Here is a 21847-nt window from a genome sequence, read left to right as displayed (position 1 = left end):
TGAACCAATTACTTGTATTTTAGGATAAAATACCATGAAAAGAATACCAGACAAACAACTAATCTAGAAGTTAGATAAGTAGTATAGGGATGAACTACTTAAGTAAACAATGACTTTGATATCAAAGTGTGGAATAGTTTGGAATGGATGGGTTACAATGCTCCAGGGATCAATATTAGGACCAACTTTGTTCATTTTTATATGTCAGTGATTTGGAAGAAGTAACATGCAGTAAGCTTGTTATACAAAACTAGAGGGAGGGTCAGTCAATACAAAGAAGGAATGAAATGACTTGAGTAGACTAGGGACATAAGCAGATAAGTGGCTTATTCAATTCAGTGTGGAGGAAATATGAAGTAGAAAGATTATCTCATGGTAGGCTGGGCTCGGTGGCTTACGTCTGTAGTCCTAACACTTTGGGAGGTGGAGGCAGGTGGATTGCTTGAGCTCAGAAGTTCGAGACCAGCCTGAGCAACGATGTGGTGAAACCCCATCTCTACAAAAAATACAAAAATTAGCCAGATATGGTGGCTCATGCTTGTAGTCCCAGCTACTTGGGGGGCTGAAGAAGGAGGATCACTTGAGCTTAGGAGGTGGAGGTTGCAGTGAGCCAAGATGGCACCACTGCACTCTAGCCTGGGAGACAGAGTGAGACCTTGTCTCAAAAGAAAGAAAGAAAGAAAGAAAGATTATCTCAGTAATGTGAAATCAGAATATTCAAAATAGAGTAAAAAAGTACAAACTCATGAGTTAGCAAGCATGCCAGAAACAAAATAATTCCAATGCAATGAGTAAGACAGGAATATTGACTATAGAATTTAAAGAAATGCTTTTTTTTTTGAGACGGAGTTTCACTCTTGTTGCCCAGGCTGGAATGCAATGGGGTGATCTTGGCTCACTGCAACCTCCACCTCCCAGGTTCAAGCAATTCTCCTGCCTCAGCCTCCCGAGTAGCTGAGATTACTGGCGCACACCACCACACCTGGCTCACTTTTGTATTTTCCGTAGAGATAGGGTTTCACCACGTTGGTAAGGCTGGTCTTGAACCCCTGACATCAGGTGATTCACCCACCTCAGCCTTCCAAAGTGCTGAGATTACAGGCGTGAGCCACCGCACCTGGCCAAGAAATGCCACAGTTTTAATATACTAGACTAAGAAAATAACTCAGTGAAATATATGTAATTAGAGCAAAAATAAAGTCATTTGCTGTTAAAGGTAACAGAACCTTTAAATTATGGGTGTTGGCCAGGTGCGGTGGCTCACACCTGTAATCCCAGCACTTTGGGAGGCTGAGGTGGGCAGATCACCTGAGGTCGGGAGTTTGAAACCAGCCTAACCAACATGGAGAAACCCTGTCTCTACTAAAAATACAAAATTAGTCGGGTGTGGTGGCGCATGCCTGTAATCCCAGCTACTCGGGAGGCTGAGGCAGGAGAATCGCTTGAACCTGGGAGGCAGAGGTTGTGGTGAGCCAAGATTGTACCATTGCACTCTAGCCTGGGCAACAAGAGTGAAACTCCGTCTCAAAAAAAAAAAAAAAAATTATAGGTGTTAATCAGTTCCAGAAATCTCTTAAATTAGGTGACTTCACCATCTATTATTGTTTTATACTTTATGTATACATTGTGCACATTTTATATATCAAATGGTTCATAACAAAAACATTCAAACATATCCTTACGTTTTTAATAGTTGGTTCAGCTGGTGAGTACCAGTTTTTTGGCCCCTTTACAATCAGCAGGTCATATTACTAACAGTTTCTCCATTAAAATAAGAAGTCTGAATGTTTAATTCTAAAAGAATCCAAATTCATGGCTTGTTGAAATCAATGTATTGTTCAACAGATATCTATTAATTATCTTCTATTTGCTCAACACTGAAAAATTGTCTCCTTACTCTTTCATTACACAACATGCCTCTTTTGATAAAGCATAAAAGTCTCACATTTTCCTTTAATATTTGAAATTCCAGTAAGTTAAGTGTTATAGCTTTTAAAAACATCCCTATGGGACAAAGAGCTGTTTTGTTTTCAAATGATACCTCTCCTTCCTTGGAAATCACTGCTTAAGAACCATAGAAAGAGTAAGATAATGCTTGTGCACAAAGTGCTTATCATTTAAATCGTGGTGACAATACTAAATCATGAATTAAGAGTAATATTAAGGGGTATACTCTAAGGTTAATGGAAAGTTAGAGATGAGGGAATGACCAATAGCTGGAAGCAGTCGCTTTTTAAATTTTTATTTTTGAGACACGGTCTCTGTCACCAAGGCTGGGGTGCAGTGGCACAATCAAAGCTCACTGCAGCCTTGACCTCCCTGGGCTCAGTTGATCCTCCTGCCTTAACCTCCAGAGTAGCTGGGACTACAGGTGCACACCACTATGCCCAGCTAATTTTTGCATTTTTTGTAGAGATGGGGTTGTGCCACGATGCTAAGGCCGGTCTTGAATTCCAAAGTGTTGAGATTATAGGTGTGAGCCACCACGCCTGGCCAGCAGTGGCTTTATGGAAAGAGGTTAAGACTTGAACTGAAGCATGGGGAGGGGAGAAGGAAAATCCTGGTGGCAGAGGGCCAGTAAACTTTGTGGTTAGAGTGACTACAGGACAGTGAGGAGTTGGGAGAGATGACCTGATATGCATTAGATCATTTGAATCACTCAGGTTTTTTGAGCCAGGTTAAGGAAGATTAATTTGATGGTAGATATAGAACAGAAAGGAGCAGGAAAGTCTGGAGGCCTGTCTAGGGCAGCAGAAGTGGGCCAGGGCAAAGCATGCTCCAGAAGGAGCTGACTGACCCCCCAGTGATTTCTGAATTCGGAAAGCAGTCCTTTGGCAAAGCATCTGATGTATTGTAGGCTTTGTTATTTCTCTTCTCTATTATTTGAATTTGTGTATGTTTACATTTTGCTTCTTGCTCTGTGGCCCAGGATGGAGGGCAGTGGTGCAATCATGGCTCACTGCAGCCTTGACCTCCTGAGCTCAAGGAATCCTCCCATCGCAGCCTCCCAAGTAGCTAGGACTGCAGGCATGCACCCCCATGTCTGGCTAATTAAAAAAAAAATTTTGTAGAGTTGAGGTCTCAGTATGTTGCCTAGGCTAGCCTTGAACTCCTGGGCTCAAGTGTTCCTCCTGCCTTGGCCTCCCAAAGTGCTGGGAGGCATGCATCACTGTGCCTGGCCTATATTTTCTTTTTTTTTTTTTTTTTTTTGAGTCTCGCTCTGTTGCCCAGGCTGGAGTGCAGTGACACGATCTCGGCTCACTGTAGGCTCCGCCTCCCAGGTTCATGCCATTCTCCTGCCTCAGCCTCCTGAGTAGCTGGGACTACAGGCGCCTGCCACCATGCCCAGCTAATTTTTTTGTATTTTTAGTAGAGACGGGGTTTCACTGTGTTAGCCAATACGGTCTCCATCTCCTGACCTCGTGATCCATCTGCCTCGGCCTCCCAATCCACCCGCCTTGGCCTCCCAAGGTGCTGGGATTACCGGTGTGAGCCACCGTGCCCAGCCCTATATTTTGTTTCTTAACTGGATATCCACTCCTTGAGGATAGGGACCATGCAGCATCTTGTAGAGCAGGGTTCAATAAATGTGATTTCAATGAACAGGTAGCTGAGAGTGTCTGCAGGAAAACTGGGCAGCCAGCATCTGGTAAGTGGCTGCCTATGGGAGAGGGAAGGGAGGAGATGTGTCAAAGGTAATATCCCGTACGGGCTTCTGAGAGAATGATGGCCTCACTGTCACAGACAGAAGCATCAGAGGGGAGGAGGAGCTGGTTGTGTAGAGAAAGTTATGAGTTTAGTTTTGAACATTCTGAGTTTGAGGTGAAAGTGAGACATTCAAGAGGAATTCACAGTGCTTAAACATATAGAACATGGCCGGGTGCAGCGGCTCACACCTGTAATCCCAGCACTTTGGGAGGCCGAGGCGGGTGGATCATTTGCAGTCAGGAGTTAGAGACCAGCCTGGGCAACATGACGAAACCCCGTCTCTACTAAAAATGCAAAAAAAAATTAGCTGGGCATGGTGGCGTGCACCTGTGGTCCCAGCTACTCTGGAGGCTGAGGCAGGAGAATCGCTTGAACCCAGGAGGTGGAGGTTGCAGTGAGCTGAGATCATGCCAGTGCACTCCACCCTGGGCGACAAGAGTGAAATTTTGTCTTTAAAAAAAAAAAAAAGGATATAGAACAAGAACTCAGGTGACAGGAGATAGAGATTTGGGAGTGAGTTTGGAGATGAGGGCTGACATTGCAGAATGCTGTGTTTCCAGCTTCTGAAGAAAAGCTCAGGGAACCAAAAACAAAAGAAACCCTAAAGCGGCACTGTCTGATAGCCACTAGCCACATGTGGCCATTCACATTTAACTTTAATTAAAATAAAAAAACCTTCAGTTCTTCAGTCATACTAGCCACATTTCCAAGTTCCTAATGGTCACATGTGGTCAGTGGCTATGGTAATAGGCAGTGCACACATAGAATATTTCCATCACCACAGGTAGCTTTTTATGGGACTGCACTGTAAAGATACAGAGAAATATATATTTGAGAGAAAACCAGAAAGCTGATAATGTTCAAGGGAGGGGAGAGTGTTAAGGAGGAAATATTTACAGTGTCAAATGCTGAAACTGGGTGTAGAATTATATTAGGAAGGCAGTAGGAAGACAGCAAGTTACTGAGACTTTGGACAAGGAAAGGGAGGAAAGAAAAAAGATAGTAGCTAGGGACAACCACAGTCACATGGAGGATTTTTAAAGATAGGAAGGAATGTTTATCTTCAAACATAGCTATGTTTGAAGACAAATGGACAAAGGCCTGTGAAGATGGTAAGAGTCCCCAAACCCAAGCCTGCCCTTGCTTCTCTCTGTGGCTCTAAACTCAATTTGACAACAGTCTGTTGGCTATCCATCTCATGGAAGTCCTGCTAGCACCTCCAGCTCAGCACATCTAAAAACAAACTCATAATGGCCCACCACTTACTCATGCCCTTTTAAGATCCTTTACTTCAGTTCATCTTTCCAGTTACTAAAAGCTGGGAAACTTAGTATATTTGAATCATTCTCTTTTGCCTCCAGCCCTTTGATCAGTTACCTGGGCATACTTACTGCAGTACTTCTCCTGTCAGTTACTTTTTTTTTTTCTAGTTTAAAATAATGCTCATAGTATTTCAGGCAAAGAGAACAATATATAGAATACAATAATAATACACTCAGCCTAGCTTAAGTAAAACTTGCAAATGTAAACAAAGCCCATGGGAAACTCATTCAAATGCCATTCTCCTCTTCATACCAAGGGTAATCACCATTTTAAATTTAGCACACCATTCCTTTGCAATTACAGTGTTACTACATATGTATATATCCATATATAGTATAGAATATAATTTGGTACATTTAAAAACTTTATATAAATACAGTAGTAGCATAACATTTATTCTTCTATAACCAGGCTTTTTTCACACAATATTGAGATTTATCCATGATGGTCATCTCTTTTAATTAATTATGGATTGTTCTGTTTATATATTAATGCATATATTATACATATATACTTATGTGTGTATAGATTGTACATATATATGTGTGTGTATAATTGCATTTTTTATTCCAGCTGTTTGGTTGGAATGGAGTGATGACATGGTGCAGCACTCAGCCATTTTAGGGAGAACTGGAAAAATTCTGTTCCTTAAAGCAGGTAAAAGCTGCCTTCAATATTTTCTACAGTTCTATCCAACCTTCTCCTAACCACATCATTATTTTTTTCCCCTTTCTCTTACCTTCTCTAACTAGGCTTTGGGTATCATTGACTCTTTTGAGATTAGTTGTTGTTTATGTCTGGTTTATATGACCAAAGAAAATAAACAAATTCTATTATCTAATTGAATCATAAAGTATGAATACACTCCATGCTGAAGGTTGTTGCTCCTCATTTAAGGACATCACACTTTAATGGCTTGAGGTTATTTATTACTATTTTTGAGAAAGGAAGAGATGAAATATGAGGGGGTTAAGTGTATTTAATGTAAACTAAAATGTTTCTGAAGTGTGATAGTGATTATGTAGTAGAACAACTTAAGATCCTTGAAATCCAGTGTGAACAGGTTAAAGAGCTCTAGGATGGTTAAAAGTAAGGTCACAATAATAGAAACAAAGGTTATGTTCTTGAGACATTAATTTAGGTTGAATGATATAGAATTGTCACCTTTTAAGATAAAAAACAGTCGAATACTGGCAATTTCATATGGTCCACTTGATAGATGTTCAGGAGGGAAGAAATGCAGAAGTAGGGAGTGTGAAGGAAAGGGCATAGGTCTTCAGGTGTGGTACCGTTAACCAGGGCCATCACTTTTTAATACTGAATGGCTAGGCTATTGCAGATGTAGATCAAACCGTATTTAGTTGTCTCTTCTGTTTGTAGGGAAGAAACGGGTTGCAAAATATTCCATGCCAGCAGGTGTATAGAAGCCTTCAGGGATTTTTCACCGTCATCACATTTCCAAAGGATTTAAGAAAACTTACAAAAACATATGACATTTTAAAAAGTGAGGAAATCGAGGATATGGGAAAAGAAAGTGACATCCAGATCTCCTAATATGATGTAAACAATGGCCAGCACAGTACTTCCTCAAATCGTTTTGGAAGAAAAAGTATAAATAATATCCAGCACTGTGATTCTCTCCCTGCTAAGCAACTGCAATTTTGGGTTACTATGTAAATGTAGCAGTAGGTGCCATTGAGAGGCAGCTTTCTAATAAGAAAATAAGTGTTTTAATTAAATTGTATTTCGGCCAGGCTCATGCCTGTAATCCCAGCACTTTAGGAGGCAGAGGCGGGCGGATCACAAGGTCAGCAGTTCAAGACCATCCTGGCCAACATGGTAAAACCCTGTCTTTACTAAAAATACAAAACTTAGCCAGGCATGCTGGCAGGCGCTACGTGATCCCAGCTACTGGGGAGGCTGAGGCAGGAGAATCACTTGAAGCCGGGAGGTGGAGGTTGCAGTGAGCCGAGACCATGCCATTGAAAAAAAAAAATTGTATTTCAAGATTTGACTACAATACTGAAATAGGTAGGAAAAGGTGTTCTTTCAAGAGACTATCTTCATTTCCAGCCATTTTAAAAAGATATTCCATGACAATAACTCAAGTGTGGTCTAAGAGGGTTCTCTGAATCTGACTAAAGTAGTGAGTGATGCTTTTGGTATATGCATCTTTTGTTAAAAAATTTTAAAAACGGATACATATTTGTACATATTTATGGGGTACATGTGGTATTTTGATACATGCATACAGTGTTGTAATGATCAAATCAGAGTGTTTAGGGTATCTATCACTTTGGACATTTTTTTTCTGCCCCCTCTCCCCTGTCACCTTGAACATTTGTCATTTCTTGTGTTGGGAACATTTCAAATCTTCCCTTCCAGTTATTTTGGAATATAAAATATATTGCTATTTACTACAGTCACCCTACTGTGCTATTGAACACTAGAACTTATTCCTTCTATCTAACTGTATGTTTGTACCAATTAACCAACCTCTCTTTGTCACCCTACCTCCATATGTATCTCTTAAAAGCATCGCATCAAAAGCAGTATAGTTAGTTCAGGGAGGTTTTTTTTTTGGGGACAGTCTCAGTCTTGCTGGAGCGCAGTGGTGCCATCTCGGCTCACTGCAACCTCCACCTCCCAGGTTCAAGTGATTCTCCCGTCTCAGTCTCCTGAGTAGCTGGGATTACACATGTGCGCCACCATGCCTGGCTAATTTTTGTATTTCAAGTAGAGATGGGGTTTCACCATGGCAATCAGGCTGGTCTCGAACTTCTGACCTCAAGTGATCTGCCTGCCTTGGCCTCCCAAAGTGCTGGGATTACAGGTGTGAGCCACCACGCTCAGCTAGGCTATTTTTTTCTTTTTCAGAAGTTTTTTTGCTTGTCAAAATGGTCTGCGGACGTGCCGTCCCCACCCCCCAAAAAAGAAAGAAAAAAGACAATTCGTGTCTCACATCATTTGCCAATTGGTATCAATGAAGAAACGAATTTAACTCCTGTGGCCAAGTACTTTGCTCTCAAGGTGGCTGGACTAACACTTTGCAAAAAGGGTATGGCGATAGCGTAGAACATATCCCCACTCCTGAAAAAAACAAAACAAAACTGAAAATGCCTGAAATATCCTTTCTAGGGAAAGAGCTACCTTCCACCCAAGAGATCCAGGTAGGAACAGAGTGATAATAGTGACTTCCCTTCCTGCCTCCCAGTCCACTTATTTTCACCTGTCCCGCTCTTCAAGGCACCCATCTCTTTTTCCATTTTCCCCACCCCAAATCAGGTTATTTTGTGACTTTTATTTCCTTAAAAGTTTTTGTTGTAAAATAGTACATAGGTTATACCACTCAACTTTGAAAGTGACTTTTCCACTTAAATATGAGACTACAAGGACTTACTATTAGAAGAGATGAACCCTATTCTTGGACTCACAATTTTGAGTCTCGTTTCCGCATGTTTGTGGTTTTTAGGTTAATTCCCTGGAAATTTGATCTTTGTACAATTAAGAGCAAAGTAACCATACAATGTTTCTGATCCTGTCAGCATAGGCGGTTAAGTGCTTTGGAACTGGGATGCAAACTCAGTATCTCACAAATGGATTACCTATTAAGTTAGGACACACAAAATCTGGTTAAAGTGCTTGGACTTCACAACCTCATCCACCAGCACATCACATATCACACATCACACAAAATATAATAATCACAGTAATGGGAAAACTGAATCTTGAGCCAGAGTTCTAAAAAACAGGTATTGTGGACAGTGTTTCCACCTCTTGAATTTAACTTCTTTCTTGGCAACTATACTTGAAGGTAACAGGGAGAGATGTCTCTTAGTTGGCAAAACACACACTTAAAACCTGAGCATTTTCCCCCAGGATGACAGCAAGATATCAAGGATGCCAAAGAAGGAAGGAGTGTTAACCTAATCCAGTAAGTGAAACAAGATTTTAAAATACAACAAAAATGTTCCAATGGGGGAAAAAAGGTAGTCCACCGGTTCACGACTTTAAAAAACGTTGGCAGTAGTTGATGGGCTTGTTTCAGGAGATATCTGACTTGGTACCAAGAGGATAAAGAGGCCGGGAATAATACGTTTGTGCAGCAAAATGATTATGTGACCGATTTTTTAAAACACAGAATTCTGCCCCACTGAATACATACACATACCACAAGTAAAATGAAATATACTTTTAAGTGCCCGTTTTGGTGCCACTGGCCAAAATTAAAACTCTCCTTCCGTATGTGAGGTGACTTGAGATTTCTTTTTTGCTTTAAATGCCTGCCTTCAGGGTACGTGAAAGTGGGAGACCGGTTGGAAAACTGGGGCTAAGGGGGCTGGGAGCGAGATGGCTGTGACTGTGAATCAGGAAGCTGGATGTGAGAGAGAAAAATCCTCCTCCAGCCTCGGAGGGGGTGTCTCCCCTAATACCAGCTCCCTCCCCCCGGGCTCGTGGGGCGGGTCTGGTTTGCTCAGTAGCGGCAGCGGCCGCAGCAGCAGCCCCGGGGCTGAGCAGCGGTGGCCTCCTGGCAGCGCAGGGAAGCGGCGGCTCCAAGAGCGCGAGGCCCTGGGGAGATCCGGCCAAGACTGCTGCCGGGATGGAGGAAGCGTCCAGTGGAGCAGGAGTCACCGGGGACGAATTTCCTCCCCAGCTCAGCTCCCCTACAGCTTGGCTAGGCCTGCTCCGAGCGCCTGCAAGGTGGAGGAGGCCTGCGCCTCGGGCCTGGCAGCGGCAGCCGGCGAGAGAGGCGGGCACAGCGGGATAACCGGCGAGCCGTAGCCGCTCTCGAAAACCTACGCTACCACGGCCGCTCATTGTCTCTCCCCTTCCACCCGGGGGCAAACAGGAAGCGCGCCGCCTGGCAGACCGACGGACAGGCGCCTGGACCAATGAGCACAGCCGACAGAGAGCACGGCAGCGAATGAGTGCCAAGAAGAGGGGCGGGAGTTCCGGGCGGGCTGTCACCCTCTTCCCCCCTTTTGGGCTGGAGGCTCCACCTTTTGTGTTTCCCGCACAGTCAATCAAAATAGGAAAAAAAAATCCCCGGACCGCTCCGGCCGTGTCCGCCGCCGCTTCCCGCATCCTCTCCCGGCGCCGCCGCCTTCGCTCCTCACCATGTGTAAGGCGGCGGGGAGCCCCGCCTGAGGTGCCCTAAACACACTATGACCGGTACGTAAAGCCGAGAGAGAGCAACCCTTGCTGCTGCCGCCGCCGCCGCTGCCGCCGACCACAGCCAGCTCGGGGCCGCTGCCGCCGGTCTCGGCCCCGTGTGTGCGACCGAGTGTCTGTGAGAGGCAGAAAGCTGCACTCCCCTGCGCCTCCCTCCCCTCCCCGCCAGCCACCGTCCACCCCCGAAGCCCCAGCAACGCCGTCTCCCCGCCAGGCCCCGGGGCGGGCGGCCCGGTCCGCCGGGAGCGCATCCCCCTGTGTGCGGGCGCGGGCGGGCGTGTGTGAGTGACTGACGGTGCGAGAGGAGCGAGCGCGAGTGAGAGCGAGCGGCGCGAAGGGAAAGGGGAGGAGAGGAGAGGGGGCAGGGGCAGCGCGGGGAGGAGGAGGAGGAGGGAAAGAGGAGGAGGAGGAGGGTTACAGGCAGCGGCGGGCGGGGGCAGCAGCAGGAGGGGAGGAGGGAGCCGCCGCCGCCGCCGCCGCCGCCGCCGCAGGGGGGCGGGTGGGGGAGGGGAAGGGGCCTGGGTCCGGGCTTTGGGAGTAATTTCGCTTCGGCCCGCGGGCCCCCTCCCTCTCCGCCACCCGCCTTCCTCCCCACCCCCACCCCCCCGCGCTGTGCCTGCAGCTCCCGAAAAGCCCGTGAAACAAGAGGAAATGGCTGCCTTGGACGTGGATAGCGGCGGCGGCGGTGGCGGCGGCGGCGGCCACGGCGAGTATCTGCAGCAGCAGCAACAGCACGGAAACGGTGCGGTGGCGGCGGCGGCGGCGGCCCAGGTGAGGAGCGGCTGAACCCCGGCCCGGCTCCCCCCTCGCGCCGCTTTCTCCTCCCCTCGCCTCTCCCCTCCCTCCTCGCCTCACCCCTCCCTCCTCGTCTCTCCCCTCCTCTCCACTCCCCTCCCCCCGCCCCGGGAGCTGCCCGCCCGAGGCGCCAACGCTCCGACCCCGCCCGCGCCGCCCCGCCTCGCCCGCCTGCCGCCTTTTTGTGCGCGTGTGAGTGTGGGCCCCAGCGTGCCCTCCCGGGGGTGGGTTCCGGGCGGAAGGCGGAGGCCCGGCGCGCAGCCCGCCGCCCGCCTGCCCGCGGACCGGGGAGCCGGGGTGCTTGGAGTGGGGGACGCCAGGCGTGGGCTGGCGGCGGGACCAGGAGAAGAAGGAGGAGGAGAGCGCGGGCTGGCGCTCGCCCGGGCGCAGTCGGCGGGGACCGAGTCGTACTTCCTGTGCGAAAGGCGGCCCGGCCCTAACCGCCACCCCCTCCCCCTGTCTCCCTCTCTGAACCCGCCCATTGGGGGTAGGACACTCAGCCGTCACCGCTCGCTCTGCTGGCCGCTACCTGCAGCAAGATAGGGCCGCCATCGCCGGGCGACGACGAGGAGGAGGCGGCCGCCGCAGCCGGGGCCCCCGCCGCCGCCGGAGCGGTAAGTCCCGCGCGCGGCCCGCCCCCGCCGAGGCCGGGCGCCCGCCATCCCGGACCCGTGGCGCGCCCGCCCGAAAGGCCTCCCCGGCGCCCGCGCTTCCCCCGACCCGCACGGGCCGCTGGGCTCCAGGGCGCCCTTTCCTGCTCTTTCGCATCCCGGTTTGGATCTGAAGCCAGCCCAGGCTTTCTCGAAATTGTCACTGCAGCACCTCGCGCAAAATCTTCACAAAATGAAGTCTGAGAGGGCGGGGGTAGAGGACTCCAAAATGGATGTTTGAGCAATTCATATCAGTGCTGAAAACTCCTTCGCTTAACACTACAAAATTTTCAAGCACAGCCTATCGGCCATAGATAGTATCAACTAGAGGCAGTGTCTTTAGTTTTTAGTATTTTTGAACCTGGAGCATTTTCTGTTGGACGTTACAGGATCTTACTGCTTTAAATCATACATTATTTTAAAAAATGAGGGTTTATTCTTTGAATTACCCTTTTGTATGCAGGAGTGAAGACTGCTTTTTTAGTTGACCATTCAAAATCGTTGAATTTTAGTTTTTGCAGACTACTAAAATTTGCAGTGACTTTTTTTTTTTGTAAGGGGGTAAATGAAACATTTAGCAGCCTTTGAAATCAGCAAGTTGCTTAGATAGTACTTTAGGTTTTGAAACTGAATATAACAGTGTTAGAAAAGTATGTGTAAGGAATTGTATTTACATGCATACTAGTAGTACAATACTTATAGCTGAATTTGGTTGGCAAAAGTATGTTTTCATTTTATTACGACTGCTAGTCAGGTAAGATATGGTGGGATTCTTTCTGTAGTGTTTTCAGTGTCTGGGGCAAGGGGAGGAGCTCGCCTGTGTTATATGAGGGGTTAATACAAATAGGATAGGAACAGTTTTTAGACTGTTAATTGTGAATTTTACATTTGGGTCATCACTGTTGTGTAGATTTGTTCACCTATTAAAATAATGAAAACCCTCTCATTTGAGTGTGTGTGTGTGGTGGATCATAGGAATTGATTTGTGGAGTGATACTTTGAATAGTCACTGAAGACAGAAGTTTGGTATTTGGTATAGTCTACAACAAATGCTTAGTATGTCCAGGTATTTTTTTTTTTTTTTAAGTTAAACCAATGTTAAGCTATTACTTGTAAATAACTTGTAATTTTAGTGCTTCGTTATAGGGGATGTGAATAGTTTTAATGTCTTGTTGTTTCATAAGCAGATTAAGATGTAAAAATGTAAAATTATATTAGGCTTTGTTATTTTTAAATACATTTATGGATTGGTACGCCTTCTGTTCACCTCATTTCAGCTTCGCTGAGGGTTGGTAGGTTTTTTTATGAACTGTATCCCTCTAGTTCCAAAGTGCCAAAACAAATTGACTGTATCTTAAAAAACTACTGCATAAGTAAAATTAAAAAGCAGATTGCTTCTCCTGATCTTTTTTGTATTTCAAATGGAACAAAACTTTTCTTGTAACTGTAATTTATAAAGTTTAGATATCAGTTTACAGATGGGGGAGGGGAGAAGGAAGGAAATATGGGTGAATAATACGTGTATGTACATACATATGTGAGTCTGAGGCCCAAGGATAGAATACTGTCTCCAACCTTAGCCAGCTGTGGCCATATACTTGTAGGGAAGTTTCCATGCTTCTTCAGCTGCTTCTCTGAATTACCAAATCACTCCTGACAACACATATTCTGCCACATGAACACGAACTAGAATCAATCTGATAAATCTGAGATTTATCCATCAAATACATCATAATTTGCCAATCATAGTAAAATGAAAATAGTTTTGCCTAAAAAACAAAAAACAAAAAACCCAAACCATATATTTATGATGTCTGGTACCTGCACCCAAGATTTTTCACTTTGAGTAAAATTGGTAAGACTGGCTTGTGTGTATTTGCCTTAGCAAATAGAAAATTTGCTAAAAATTTATTTTTCCAGTGCAAATATGAACTTAAGACATCTTTTCAGCACATCTTAGAAAAGGAAATTCACATGAGTTCATGGGCTTAGATAATCTTTTATTACTCAAATGACTGGGAATTATGAGAGGTTATAGCTGTGTTTTTAAATAATTGTATTTTGGAATAATTTTAAATTTATAGAAAAGTTGGAAATACAGAACTGAGTCATCTCATACCCTTCATCCAGCTTCCCCTAATGTTAGGATAATGATGATACATTTGTCCAAATTAAGAAATGAACATTGGTATGACATTACTAACCAGAGTTTGTTTGCGTTTCACCAGCTTTTCCACTAATGTCCATTTTCTCTTCTGGGATCCAGTCCAGGATTCCACATTGCATATATATTGTTGTGTTTAAACAAGTGGAAATATACACATACAGATGAACTTTATGCCAGTTTAGCTTGGTATTTTGAGATTAAAAGGGCCTTGAAAAGCCAATCAACTGTGCTGAAGATTGCTTTTAATATTTGGATTTTGAATTTGGAATTTGTCATAAAAGAGGATCCTAGCCAAGGGTGTTTGGTTACCCACAGTACATTGCTGAAGAAGTCTAGTCACAAAGCAGTCTCGTATATAATGTCGTACAACATGGACTCTGAAAGATGGTTTTATAGCAACGCTCCTTTGTACTTGTGGCTAATTTTAGTAGTAAACCAGGAAATAGAAAAAAGTAGACCTTTGTGCAAGTATTAACTTTGACCAGTTTGCATTTATGTGAGCTTGTGGATTATTAATTTACTTCATTTTTACTTTAGTGGAATAAAATAAGTGACTATTTTATTTTTATTTTTATTTTTTTGAGACAGAGTCTCACTCTGTCGCCCAGACTGGAGTGCAGTGGCGCGATCTCGGCTCACTGCAAGCTCTGCTTCCTGGGTTCACAGCATTCTCCTGCCTCAGCCTCCCGAGTAACTGGGACGACAGGCGTGTGCCACCATGCCCGGCTAATTTTTTTTTTGTATTTTTAGTAGAGACAGAGTTTCACCGTGTTAGCCAGGATGGTCTCGATCTCCTGACCTCATGATCTGCCCACCTTGGCCTCCCAAAGTGCTGGGATTACAGGCATAAGCCACTGCGCCTGGCCTAAAATAAGTGACTATTATGAAAGTGATTGCTTGATCTTTGGTTTAGGTTGTAAATTTAGTGTTCCTTAATTTGGCACATAAATGTTGAGCTAAAAAATAAGTAATAGCTTACTTCAAAAAAGTTATTTTGCCATTATTTAAAATAAGACCTGTGCTGTCATTGTAACTAATTCATTGGGTAGGGTAATTCTATTTGAAGTCTGTTTGAGTTCTTTTAGTGCTCTTTGAAGATTTTAAGAAACTTGAATATTTGCCTAAGTTCTTAATTTGTTTCCACCTCAGCTTCACACCTGTTCTTGTTTCCAGTTATACTCCTTCCTTTCCTATTTCTGGCTTTTGTAAAGGCATTCGTGGGAACTAAGTTAATAATCATTTCCAAATGCTATGCAATAGGTGGTGTGAATTTTTTCTTTTTCCGTTTCCACAGGTATATTTGTATGTAGAGAGACTTAGAGTGCCTTAGTTACAACTTTTTACTGTACTAATGCCAACATTCATGTTAGATGGTGTTTTGTTTGTTTTTTGAGAAAGGCTCGCTTTGTCTCCCAGGCTGGAATGGAGGTGTGTGATTACAACTCACTGCAGCCTCAACCACTGGGGCTCAGTTGATCCTCCCACCTCAGCCTCCCTAGTAGCTGAGACTACAGGCACGTGCCACCACGCCTGGCTAATTTTTGTATTTTTTGTAGAGATGGGGCTTCGCCATGTTGCCTAGGCTGGTCTTGAACTCCTAGACTCAAAGGATCCACCTGCCTAGGTTTTGTTTGTTAATTGTCCGGTAAGAAAGGTACTGAGAGAAACACTGGTGGATTTTTAATTTGGTTTGTAAACTTACGTAGACATAGGTTATGTAGAGGATTATCTTGCTTCTAAACCAAATACTAGTTCTCGTCTAGGTTGCCTGTTTTAATTTTTTTTATTTTTATTTTTTTGAGACTGAGTCTCGCCCTGTCACTCAGGCTGGAGTGCGGTGGCGGAATCTCGGCTCACTGCAATCTCTGCCTTCCAGGCCCAAGCCATTCTTCCGCCTCAGCCCACAGAGTAGCTGGGACTACAGCCCCAGAGTCCCAGAGTAGCTGGGACTACAGATGTACACCATGCCCGGCTAATTTTTGTCTTTTTAGTAGAGGCGGGGTTTCATCATGTTGGTCAGGCTGGTCTCAAACTCCTGACCTCAAGTGATCTGCCCGCCTCAGCCTCCCACAGTGCTAGGATTACAGGCGTGAGCCACCGGCCCTGTCACGGTTGTACGTTTTTAAATCTCCTTTTATTCTTTTGTTTCTGTAGTGTTTCCAGTAGTCTAACATCAAACATTTTTCAAACTTTTTTTTTTTTTTTTTTGGTCTCAGATGATTTTCTAATTTATTCCTCTCCCATTTGGTATTTAGTGTACTTTATCTCTTTTAGTGGTATATTGCTGATAAAATTTCTTTTACAAAGAAATTTGATTGTGCTTTACAAGGCTTTGTAGTTTTGAAATATTTGGAGCTGATTCATTGTGGAATTGTGGAAATAAATAGGCTTAAAATTGGTTTAGACTTTTTCATAGAAGGCTCTTAATACCTCAAAATTTGTTTTGATCCATTCTGTCATTGTGTTTGCAATGATTTTAAAGTAAAATAACTTTTCATTCAGTAAATATATATTGATCTTACTGAGTGCCAGGAATTGTGCTAGGCTAATTTTAATGGATGTTTTTCAAACCTATTCTCATAATCTTAGCACTCACAATGATCTTGGGATTGCACAGTGCTCAATAGTTTATAAAATTTAATATTTTTCTTCTGATTCTTATGACCCTGCAAGGTAATGTTTTTCCGGTTGTTGACATGAGAAAATTGAGTTGCTGTAACTCACACAATTCCACAGTGTAGCCAGAACTAGAACTCAGTTCTGAGCTTTTTTTTTTTTTTCTTGTGTAATATATTGTCGAGTGTAGTTTTAGCATAAATCATCTAGTAGTTTTCTGATTCAATGTGTTTTTTCCATTCCATTTAGAAAATAGGGTATTCAGCAATTTTTTTTTAAACTGCAAATTTATTAAATTAAAAAAGTCCCTTTTCTTGCTTGATTCTTTTCCTTAAATTACCTGTTGCTTTTTTTTTTTTTTCCCCATCGTTGTGCTTCACAGGTATTTTAATAATGCTTTTCATTTCAGGCTTATTCAGAAAAGTTCGGAATACATCACTTTGCTCTAGGTTTAGAGATTTTCCTTCAATTAATGGCCTGAATTGCTGAGAAAAATGGCACTACAGTTTATTTTTATCTAGCTTCTGGAGAGGGGATGACTTGGGCAATATTTACTCAGATTTGTCATTTGCGTTAGCTGTATTTATTTTCAAGGAATTTCTTGACTAGAAAGCTGTTCAGTGATGGTTGAATATCTGCCTTTATTACTATTTTGTAAAAAAAAAAAAAAACACTTTAGGTGCTGTAAATTTGACTTTGTTTTTTTTAAAGAAAGGAAAAGGGACAAAATGCCAGTATTATAAAATTAATTTGTGTCTGAGTTACTATATTCTTTGATAAAAGTTCAATACCTGTAAATTTTATGCTGGTCAGAAAAAATTTCAGTGGATCCTCCAGGTGAGCAATAACCTTAAGAAGATAAAGGTTAGATTTTAGACACACTTTAGTGTAGATTTTAGTATATAGATTTAAATATTTGTAGTTTACTTAAAATGCCAAGAGACCGAAATGAAACATTTGTCACTGTAATGTTAGGAAAGGTGACTTAACATTGTAATTTCTATACCAGATTGAAGTTGCAGAGTGACATGTGACTTTAATGTCTGATGCTTCATTTTAAAATTGTTTAGTAAATATAATTTAAGTGTATTTAAGACAGATCGCTATTTTATAGTTCAGGCCTAGAGATTTGTATTGGGTTCCACAATTTCTCAGCCTTTAGTCTCTTCTCCCTTTCTTTCAGTCTCCTTCATTGAGCCTTAGTTTATCTTTATAAGACACAGATGTGATTGCACCACTCACTTGCTTATAAACCTTTTATAAACCTTTTATAGCTTTCACTCACTATCTACAGGATAAAGTCCGAACAATTTAGTGGGATCTGTGAAGCCATTTACAAGCGTTGATAAAAATATCTAGTCCTGTTTCCCATTACTTTCCTCTATGAATATGAGCCTTTTTGGGATCTTTTCTTCAACTCCAAACTGCGTATTATTATTTAGCGTTTCTTTTTGTGATTTTATTGTTTCTATGCTTTTATTAGTGCCTCTTTTTTAACTGACTACAGGAAAATCTTATATTCTAATACTACTTTATCTCTGTATGAAATCTTTTTTTTCAATCTTGTGTCTTCCACAGAGTGTTTTGATCATATGACTAGTCTATGCTACTTTTCACATTGTATTAGCATGGATGTGTGTATGTCTGCTTGGATTGACAGTGAACCGTTTGAAGATTGGGATTGTATGTCATGGGTTTACTCACGTGTGTATTTCATCTTGGTAAATTACGTTCAAATGTTTGAATTCAGTCATTTAACTGTGGTTCATCCACTGAAATAACTGTATATATTTCTCAACTGTGTCTTCATGAAAATTAGGTAGTGAGTTTCTTTAAGAAACTTAAGATTTTTTTGTTTATCATATTTGCATTAAGTTTTATAGAATGGTTTATGTTGAGAGAACTGTGTATGTCTCAACTGATTTTTATGGTCCCATTGAGATTCCCATTGAGAATATAATGAAACCCTAGATTATCTTTCTCTCTGGTGTATTAATACACCAGAATACAAAAGGTATATGCCAGACATTCTACTGAAAACTTAGACTAGTAAGTAAAGTCACAGTGTGTATCCTCCAGCTTCTGATCCTAGAGAAACCTTTCAAATGGGGCCACGTTGTCATGTGGTCACGGGGCAATGACTTTTTCTCATTAAGTTTTTTTAAGGTCTTTGTTTTTCATTAGTTCATGGAAAAAGTAGAGTTTGATAGCTTAATGGAATAGCCCTAGCCATGAGTTTACTTTAGAGTATGTTAATAGATGCCACAAAAGAGTAGATTTCATTGTTTGATTTTAGGTTTATAGCAATAAATCTTTTCTAAGTCAGATGACTTAATACACTATGCATATGTTTCCTTTTTATACACAAATATAATGCACCTGATTTGGTCATAGCCATCTCCACTGTTTTGTTTTGTGTTTTAACTGTGTAGTGTTAGAGATCATAGATGCAGGATTAGAAGATTGGTCTGTGGTTGTGATGAACATTCTGAGAATTTTTTTTATCCCACTCAAATAGGATGAATTGTCTTTGCAGTAACAAAACTGGAAGTGATAATTATTGTAGTTCATATAGTACTGCTCCTGTATTTGAACTCTATTGTGTTTTAAGATAAGTTGAATTTTCAGGTAGTAGGATTTATACCAGTTTTTAGAATTTTTTGAGGGTTGATTTAAATATACCAAAAATATATCACCTTTTTGTTTTCTTCATCCAGACAGGTGATTTGGCTTCTGCACAGTTAGGAGGAGCACCAAACCGATGGGAGGTTTTGTCAGCCACACCTACAACTATAAAAGATGAAGCTGGTAATCTAGTCCAGATTCCAAGTGCTGCTACTTCAAGTGGGCAGTATGTTCTTCCCCTTCAGAATTTGCAGAATCAACAAATATTTTCCGTTGCACCAGGATCAGATTCATCAAATGGTACAGTGTCCAATGTTCAATATCAAGTGATACCACAGATCCAGTCAGCAGATGGTCAGCAGGTTCAAATTGGTTTCACAGGCTCTTCAGATAATGGGGGTATAAATCAAGAAAGCAGTCAAATTCAGATCATTCCTGGCTCTAATCAAACCTTACTTGCCTCTGGAACACCTTCTGCTAACATCCAGAATCTCATACCACAGACTGGTCAAGTCCAGGTTCAGGGAGTTGCAATTGGTGGTTCATCTTTTCCTGGTCAAACCCAAGTAGTTGCTAATGTGCCTCTTGGTCTGCCAGGAAATATTACGTTTGTACCAATCAATAGTGTCGATCTAGATTCTTTGGGACTCTCGGGCAGTTCTCAGACAATGACTGCAGGCATTAATGCTGACGGACATTTGATAAACACAGGACAAGCTATGGATAGTTCAGACAATTCAGAAAGGACTGGTGAGCGGGTTTCTCCTGATATTAATGAAACTAATACTGATACAGATTTATTTGTGCCAACATCCTCTTCATCACAGTTGCCTGTTACGATAGATAGTACAGGTATATTACAACAAAACACAAATAGCTTGACTGCATCTAGTGGGCAAGTTCATTCTTCAGATCTTCAGGGAAATTATATCCAGTCGCCTGTTTCTGAAGAGACACAGGCACAGAATATTCAGGTTTCTACAGCACAGCCTGTTGTACAGCATCTACAACTTCAAGAGTCTCAGCAGCCAACCAGTCAAGCCCAAATTGTGCAAGGTATTACACCACAGACAATCCATGGTGTGCAAGCCAGTGGTCAAAATATATCACAACAGGCTTTGCAAAATCTTCAGTTGCAGCTGAATCCTGGAACCTTTTTAATTCAGGCACAGACAGTGACCCCTTCTGGACAGGTAACTTGGCAAACGTTTCAAGTACAAGGGGTCCAGAACTTGCAGAATTTGCAAATACAGAATACTGCTGCCCAACAAATAACTTTGACGCCTGTTCAAACCCTCACACTTGGTCAAGTTGCGGCAGGTGGAGCCTTCACTTCAACTCCAGTTAGTCTAAGCACTGGTCAGTTGCCAAATCTACAAACAGTTACAGTGAACTCTATAGATTCTGCTGGTATACAGCTACATCCAGGAGAGAATGCTGACAGTCCTGCAGGTGAGTCTTAAGTTATGTCATGCCATAAATAAGTTCAGTGATAATACATAGAGGGAAATTTTTTGTTTTAGGTATTTATCAGCATCAGACTCACATTAGAAGTAATGATCAATGTTTGTATGAAAATATGTTTGTATGAAAGTAGACATCAAAGTATCTTCCAAATTATTCTTTGAAAGTTTGTAGTTTTTGGAGTTAGGGATTCATGTTTCTATTATGCCAATTAACATTTATAGTTTTTTCTTAATTTTATATTTGTTTTGACATCTGATTGATATTGTCAGGCATTATAAAATTTTTATTTGGCAGGTAGGGTGTCTTGGTTGGCCTTAGTGTGATGTGAATTAAAATTTTTATGCATTATATTTGGTTGAGGAGTCAGGTTGGTATAGTGAAAACATGGTACAGGGAGTAAATATGCCTCAGCCACTTGCTAGGTGTGTGATTTTGACCAAGTTATTTTTCTTTTGCAAACTCAGTTTCCTTGTTGTGTAAAATGGAGGTGTTGGACTAGGTAACTGTCTAGGTGACCTTCCAGACCAAAAATTCTTTGATTCTGTGATAGTGGGCATTAAACTTAGCTGTGCTAGAAATAGTTGTCAATAGTATGGGTAGACATTTCTGAAGTCTACTCTTTGAATGTTGTGTAAGAATTAAATAATAAAGTTTAAAAAGAGATAGTGTCATTTTTACCCTATTAATGTTGTCTGTCTAGATAACATTTGATTGAATGTTTTGTTGTGCAGTAAATCCTGAACTTATTACTTTAATTCTGTTTTGTATTTGGATTTCTGTGGAGATTGTACTACTAACATTCTTTCACCAGGTCAGTGATTCTAAACTCTTAAATTGGGACACTTTAACTGAACTGATTCACATAACTCCCATCACCATTTAAAGATTACCTTTTTTCTTTTGATAAATTTGTGATACATGCTTAGAAAATTGGAATGGTCTTAGAACCTCAGATCCGTATTTGGAAATCCTTTAATTGCATTTGAGCCTTCTGAAGCTGTGATTATTTTTTTTTAGGGGTTGGGATTAGGATTTCTGAAACTGGTTTAGAGCAGTAGTTTTTTGTTTGTTTGTTTTGAGATGGAGTCTCGCTCTGTCACACAGGCTGGAGTGCAGTGGTGTGATCTTGGTTCACTGCAACCTCTGCCTTCTGGGTTCAAGCAATTCTCGTGCCTCAGCCTCTCGAGTAACTGGGATTAGCTCCTGAATAACTGGGATTACAGGTGCACACCACCACATCCGGCTAATTTTTGTATTTTTAGTAAAGATGAGGTTTAGTAAAGATGTTGGCCAGGCTGGTCACAAACTCCTGACCTCAAGTGAT

General features: G+C 42.3%; 1 protein-coding gene across 4 annotated transcripts in view; it reads left to right on the top strand.

The window, feature by feature from the left end:
• The first annotated feature begins 9313 nt into the window (after window positions 1-9313).
• SP3 (Sp3 transcription factor) overlaps window positions 9314-21847 on the top strand; it is a 57549-nt gene continuing 45015 nt past the window's right edge. For 2 of the 4 annotated variants that reach the window (XR_004670208.3, XM_034954522.3), the window contains exons 1-4: window positions 9314-10203; window positions 10826-10974; window positions 11490-11612; window positions 19149-20508. Coding sequence is in view for 3 of the 4 variants with exons in the window: in XM_034954522.3 (XP_034810413.1) it covers window positions 10197-10203; window positions 10826-10974; window positions 11490-11612; window positions 19149-20508 (1639 nt within the window). In the remaining variant the exon portion in view is untranslated. The remainder of the gene's footprint in view (window positions 10204-10825; window positions 10975-11489; window positions 11613-19148; window positions 20509-21847) is intronic. The other 2 variants (XM_034954524.4, XM_034954526.3) reach the window with 2 other exon arrangements.

The sequence above is a fragment of the Pan paniscus genome, chromosome 13 (genome assembly GCF_029289425.2).
Source record: "Pan paniscus chromosome 13, NHGRI_mPanPan1-v2.0_pri, whole genome shotgun sequence".
Lineage (NCBI taxonomy): Eukaryota > Metazoa > Chordata > Mammalia > Primates > Hominidae > Pan > Pan paniscus.
The sequence above is the reverse complement of the archived record's forward strand: the minus strand, read 5'-3'. Positions and strand labels throughout refer to the sequence as shown.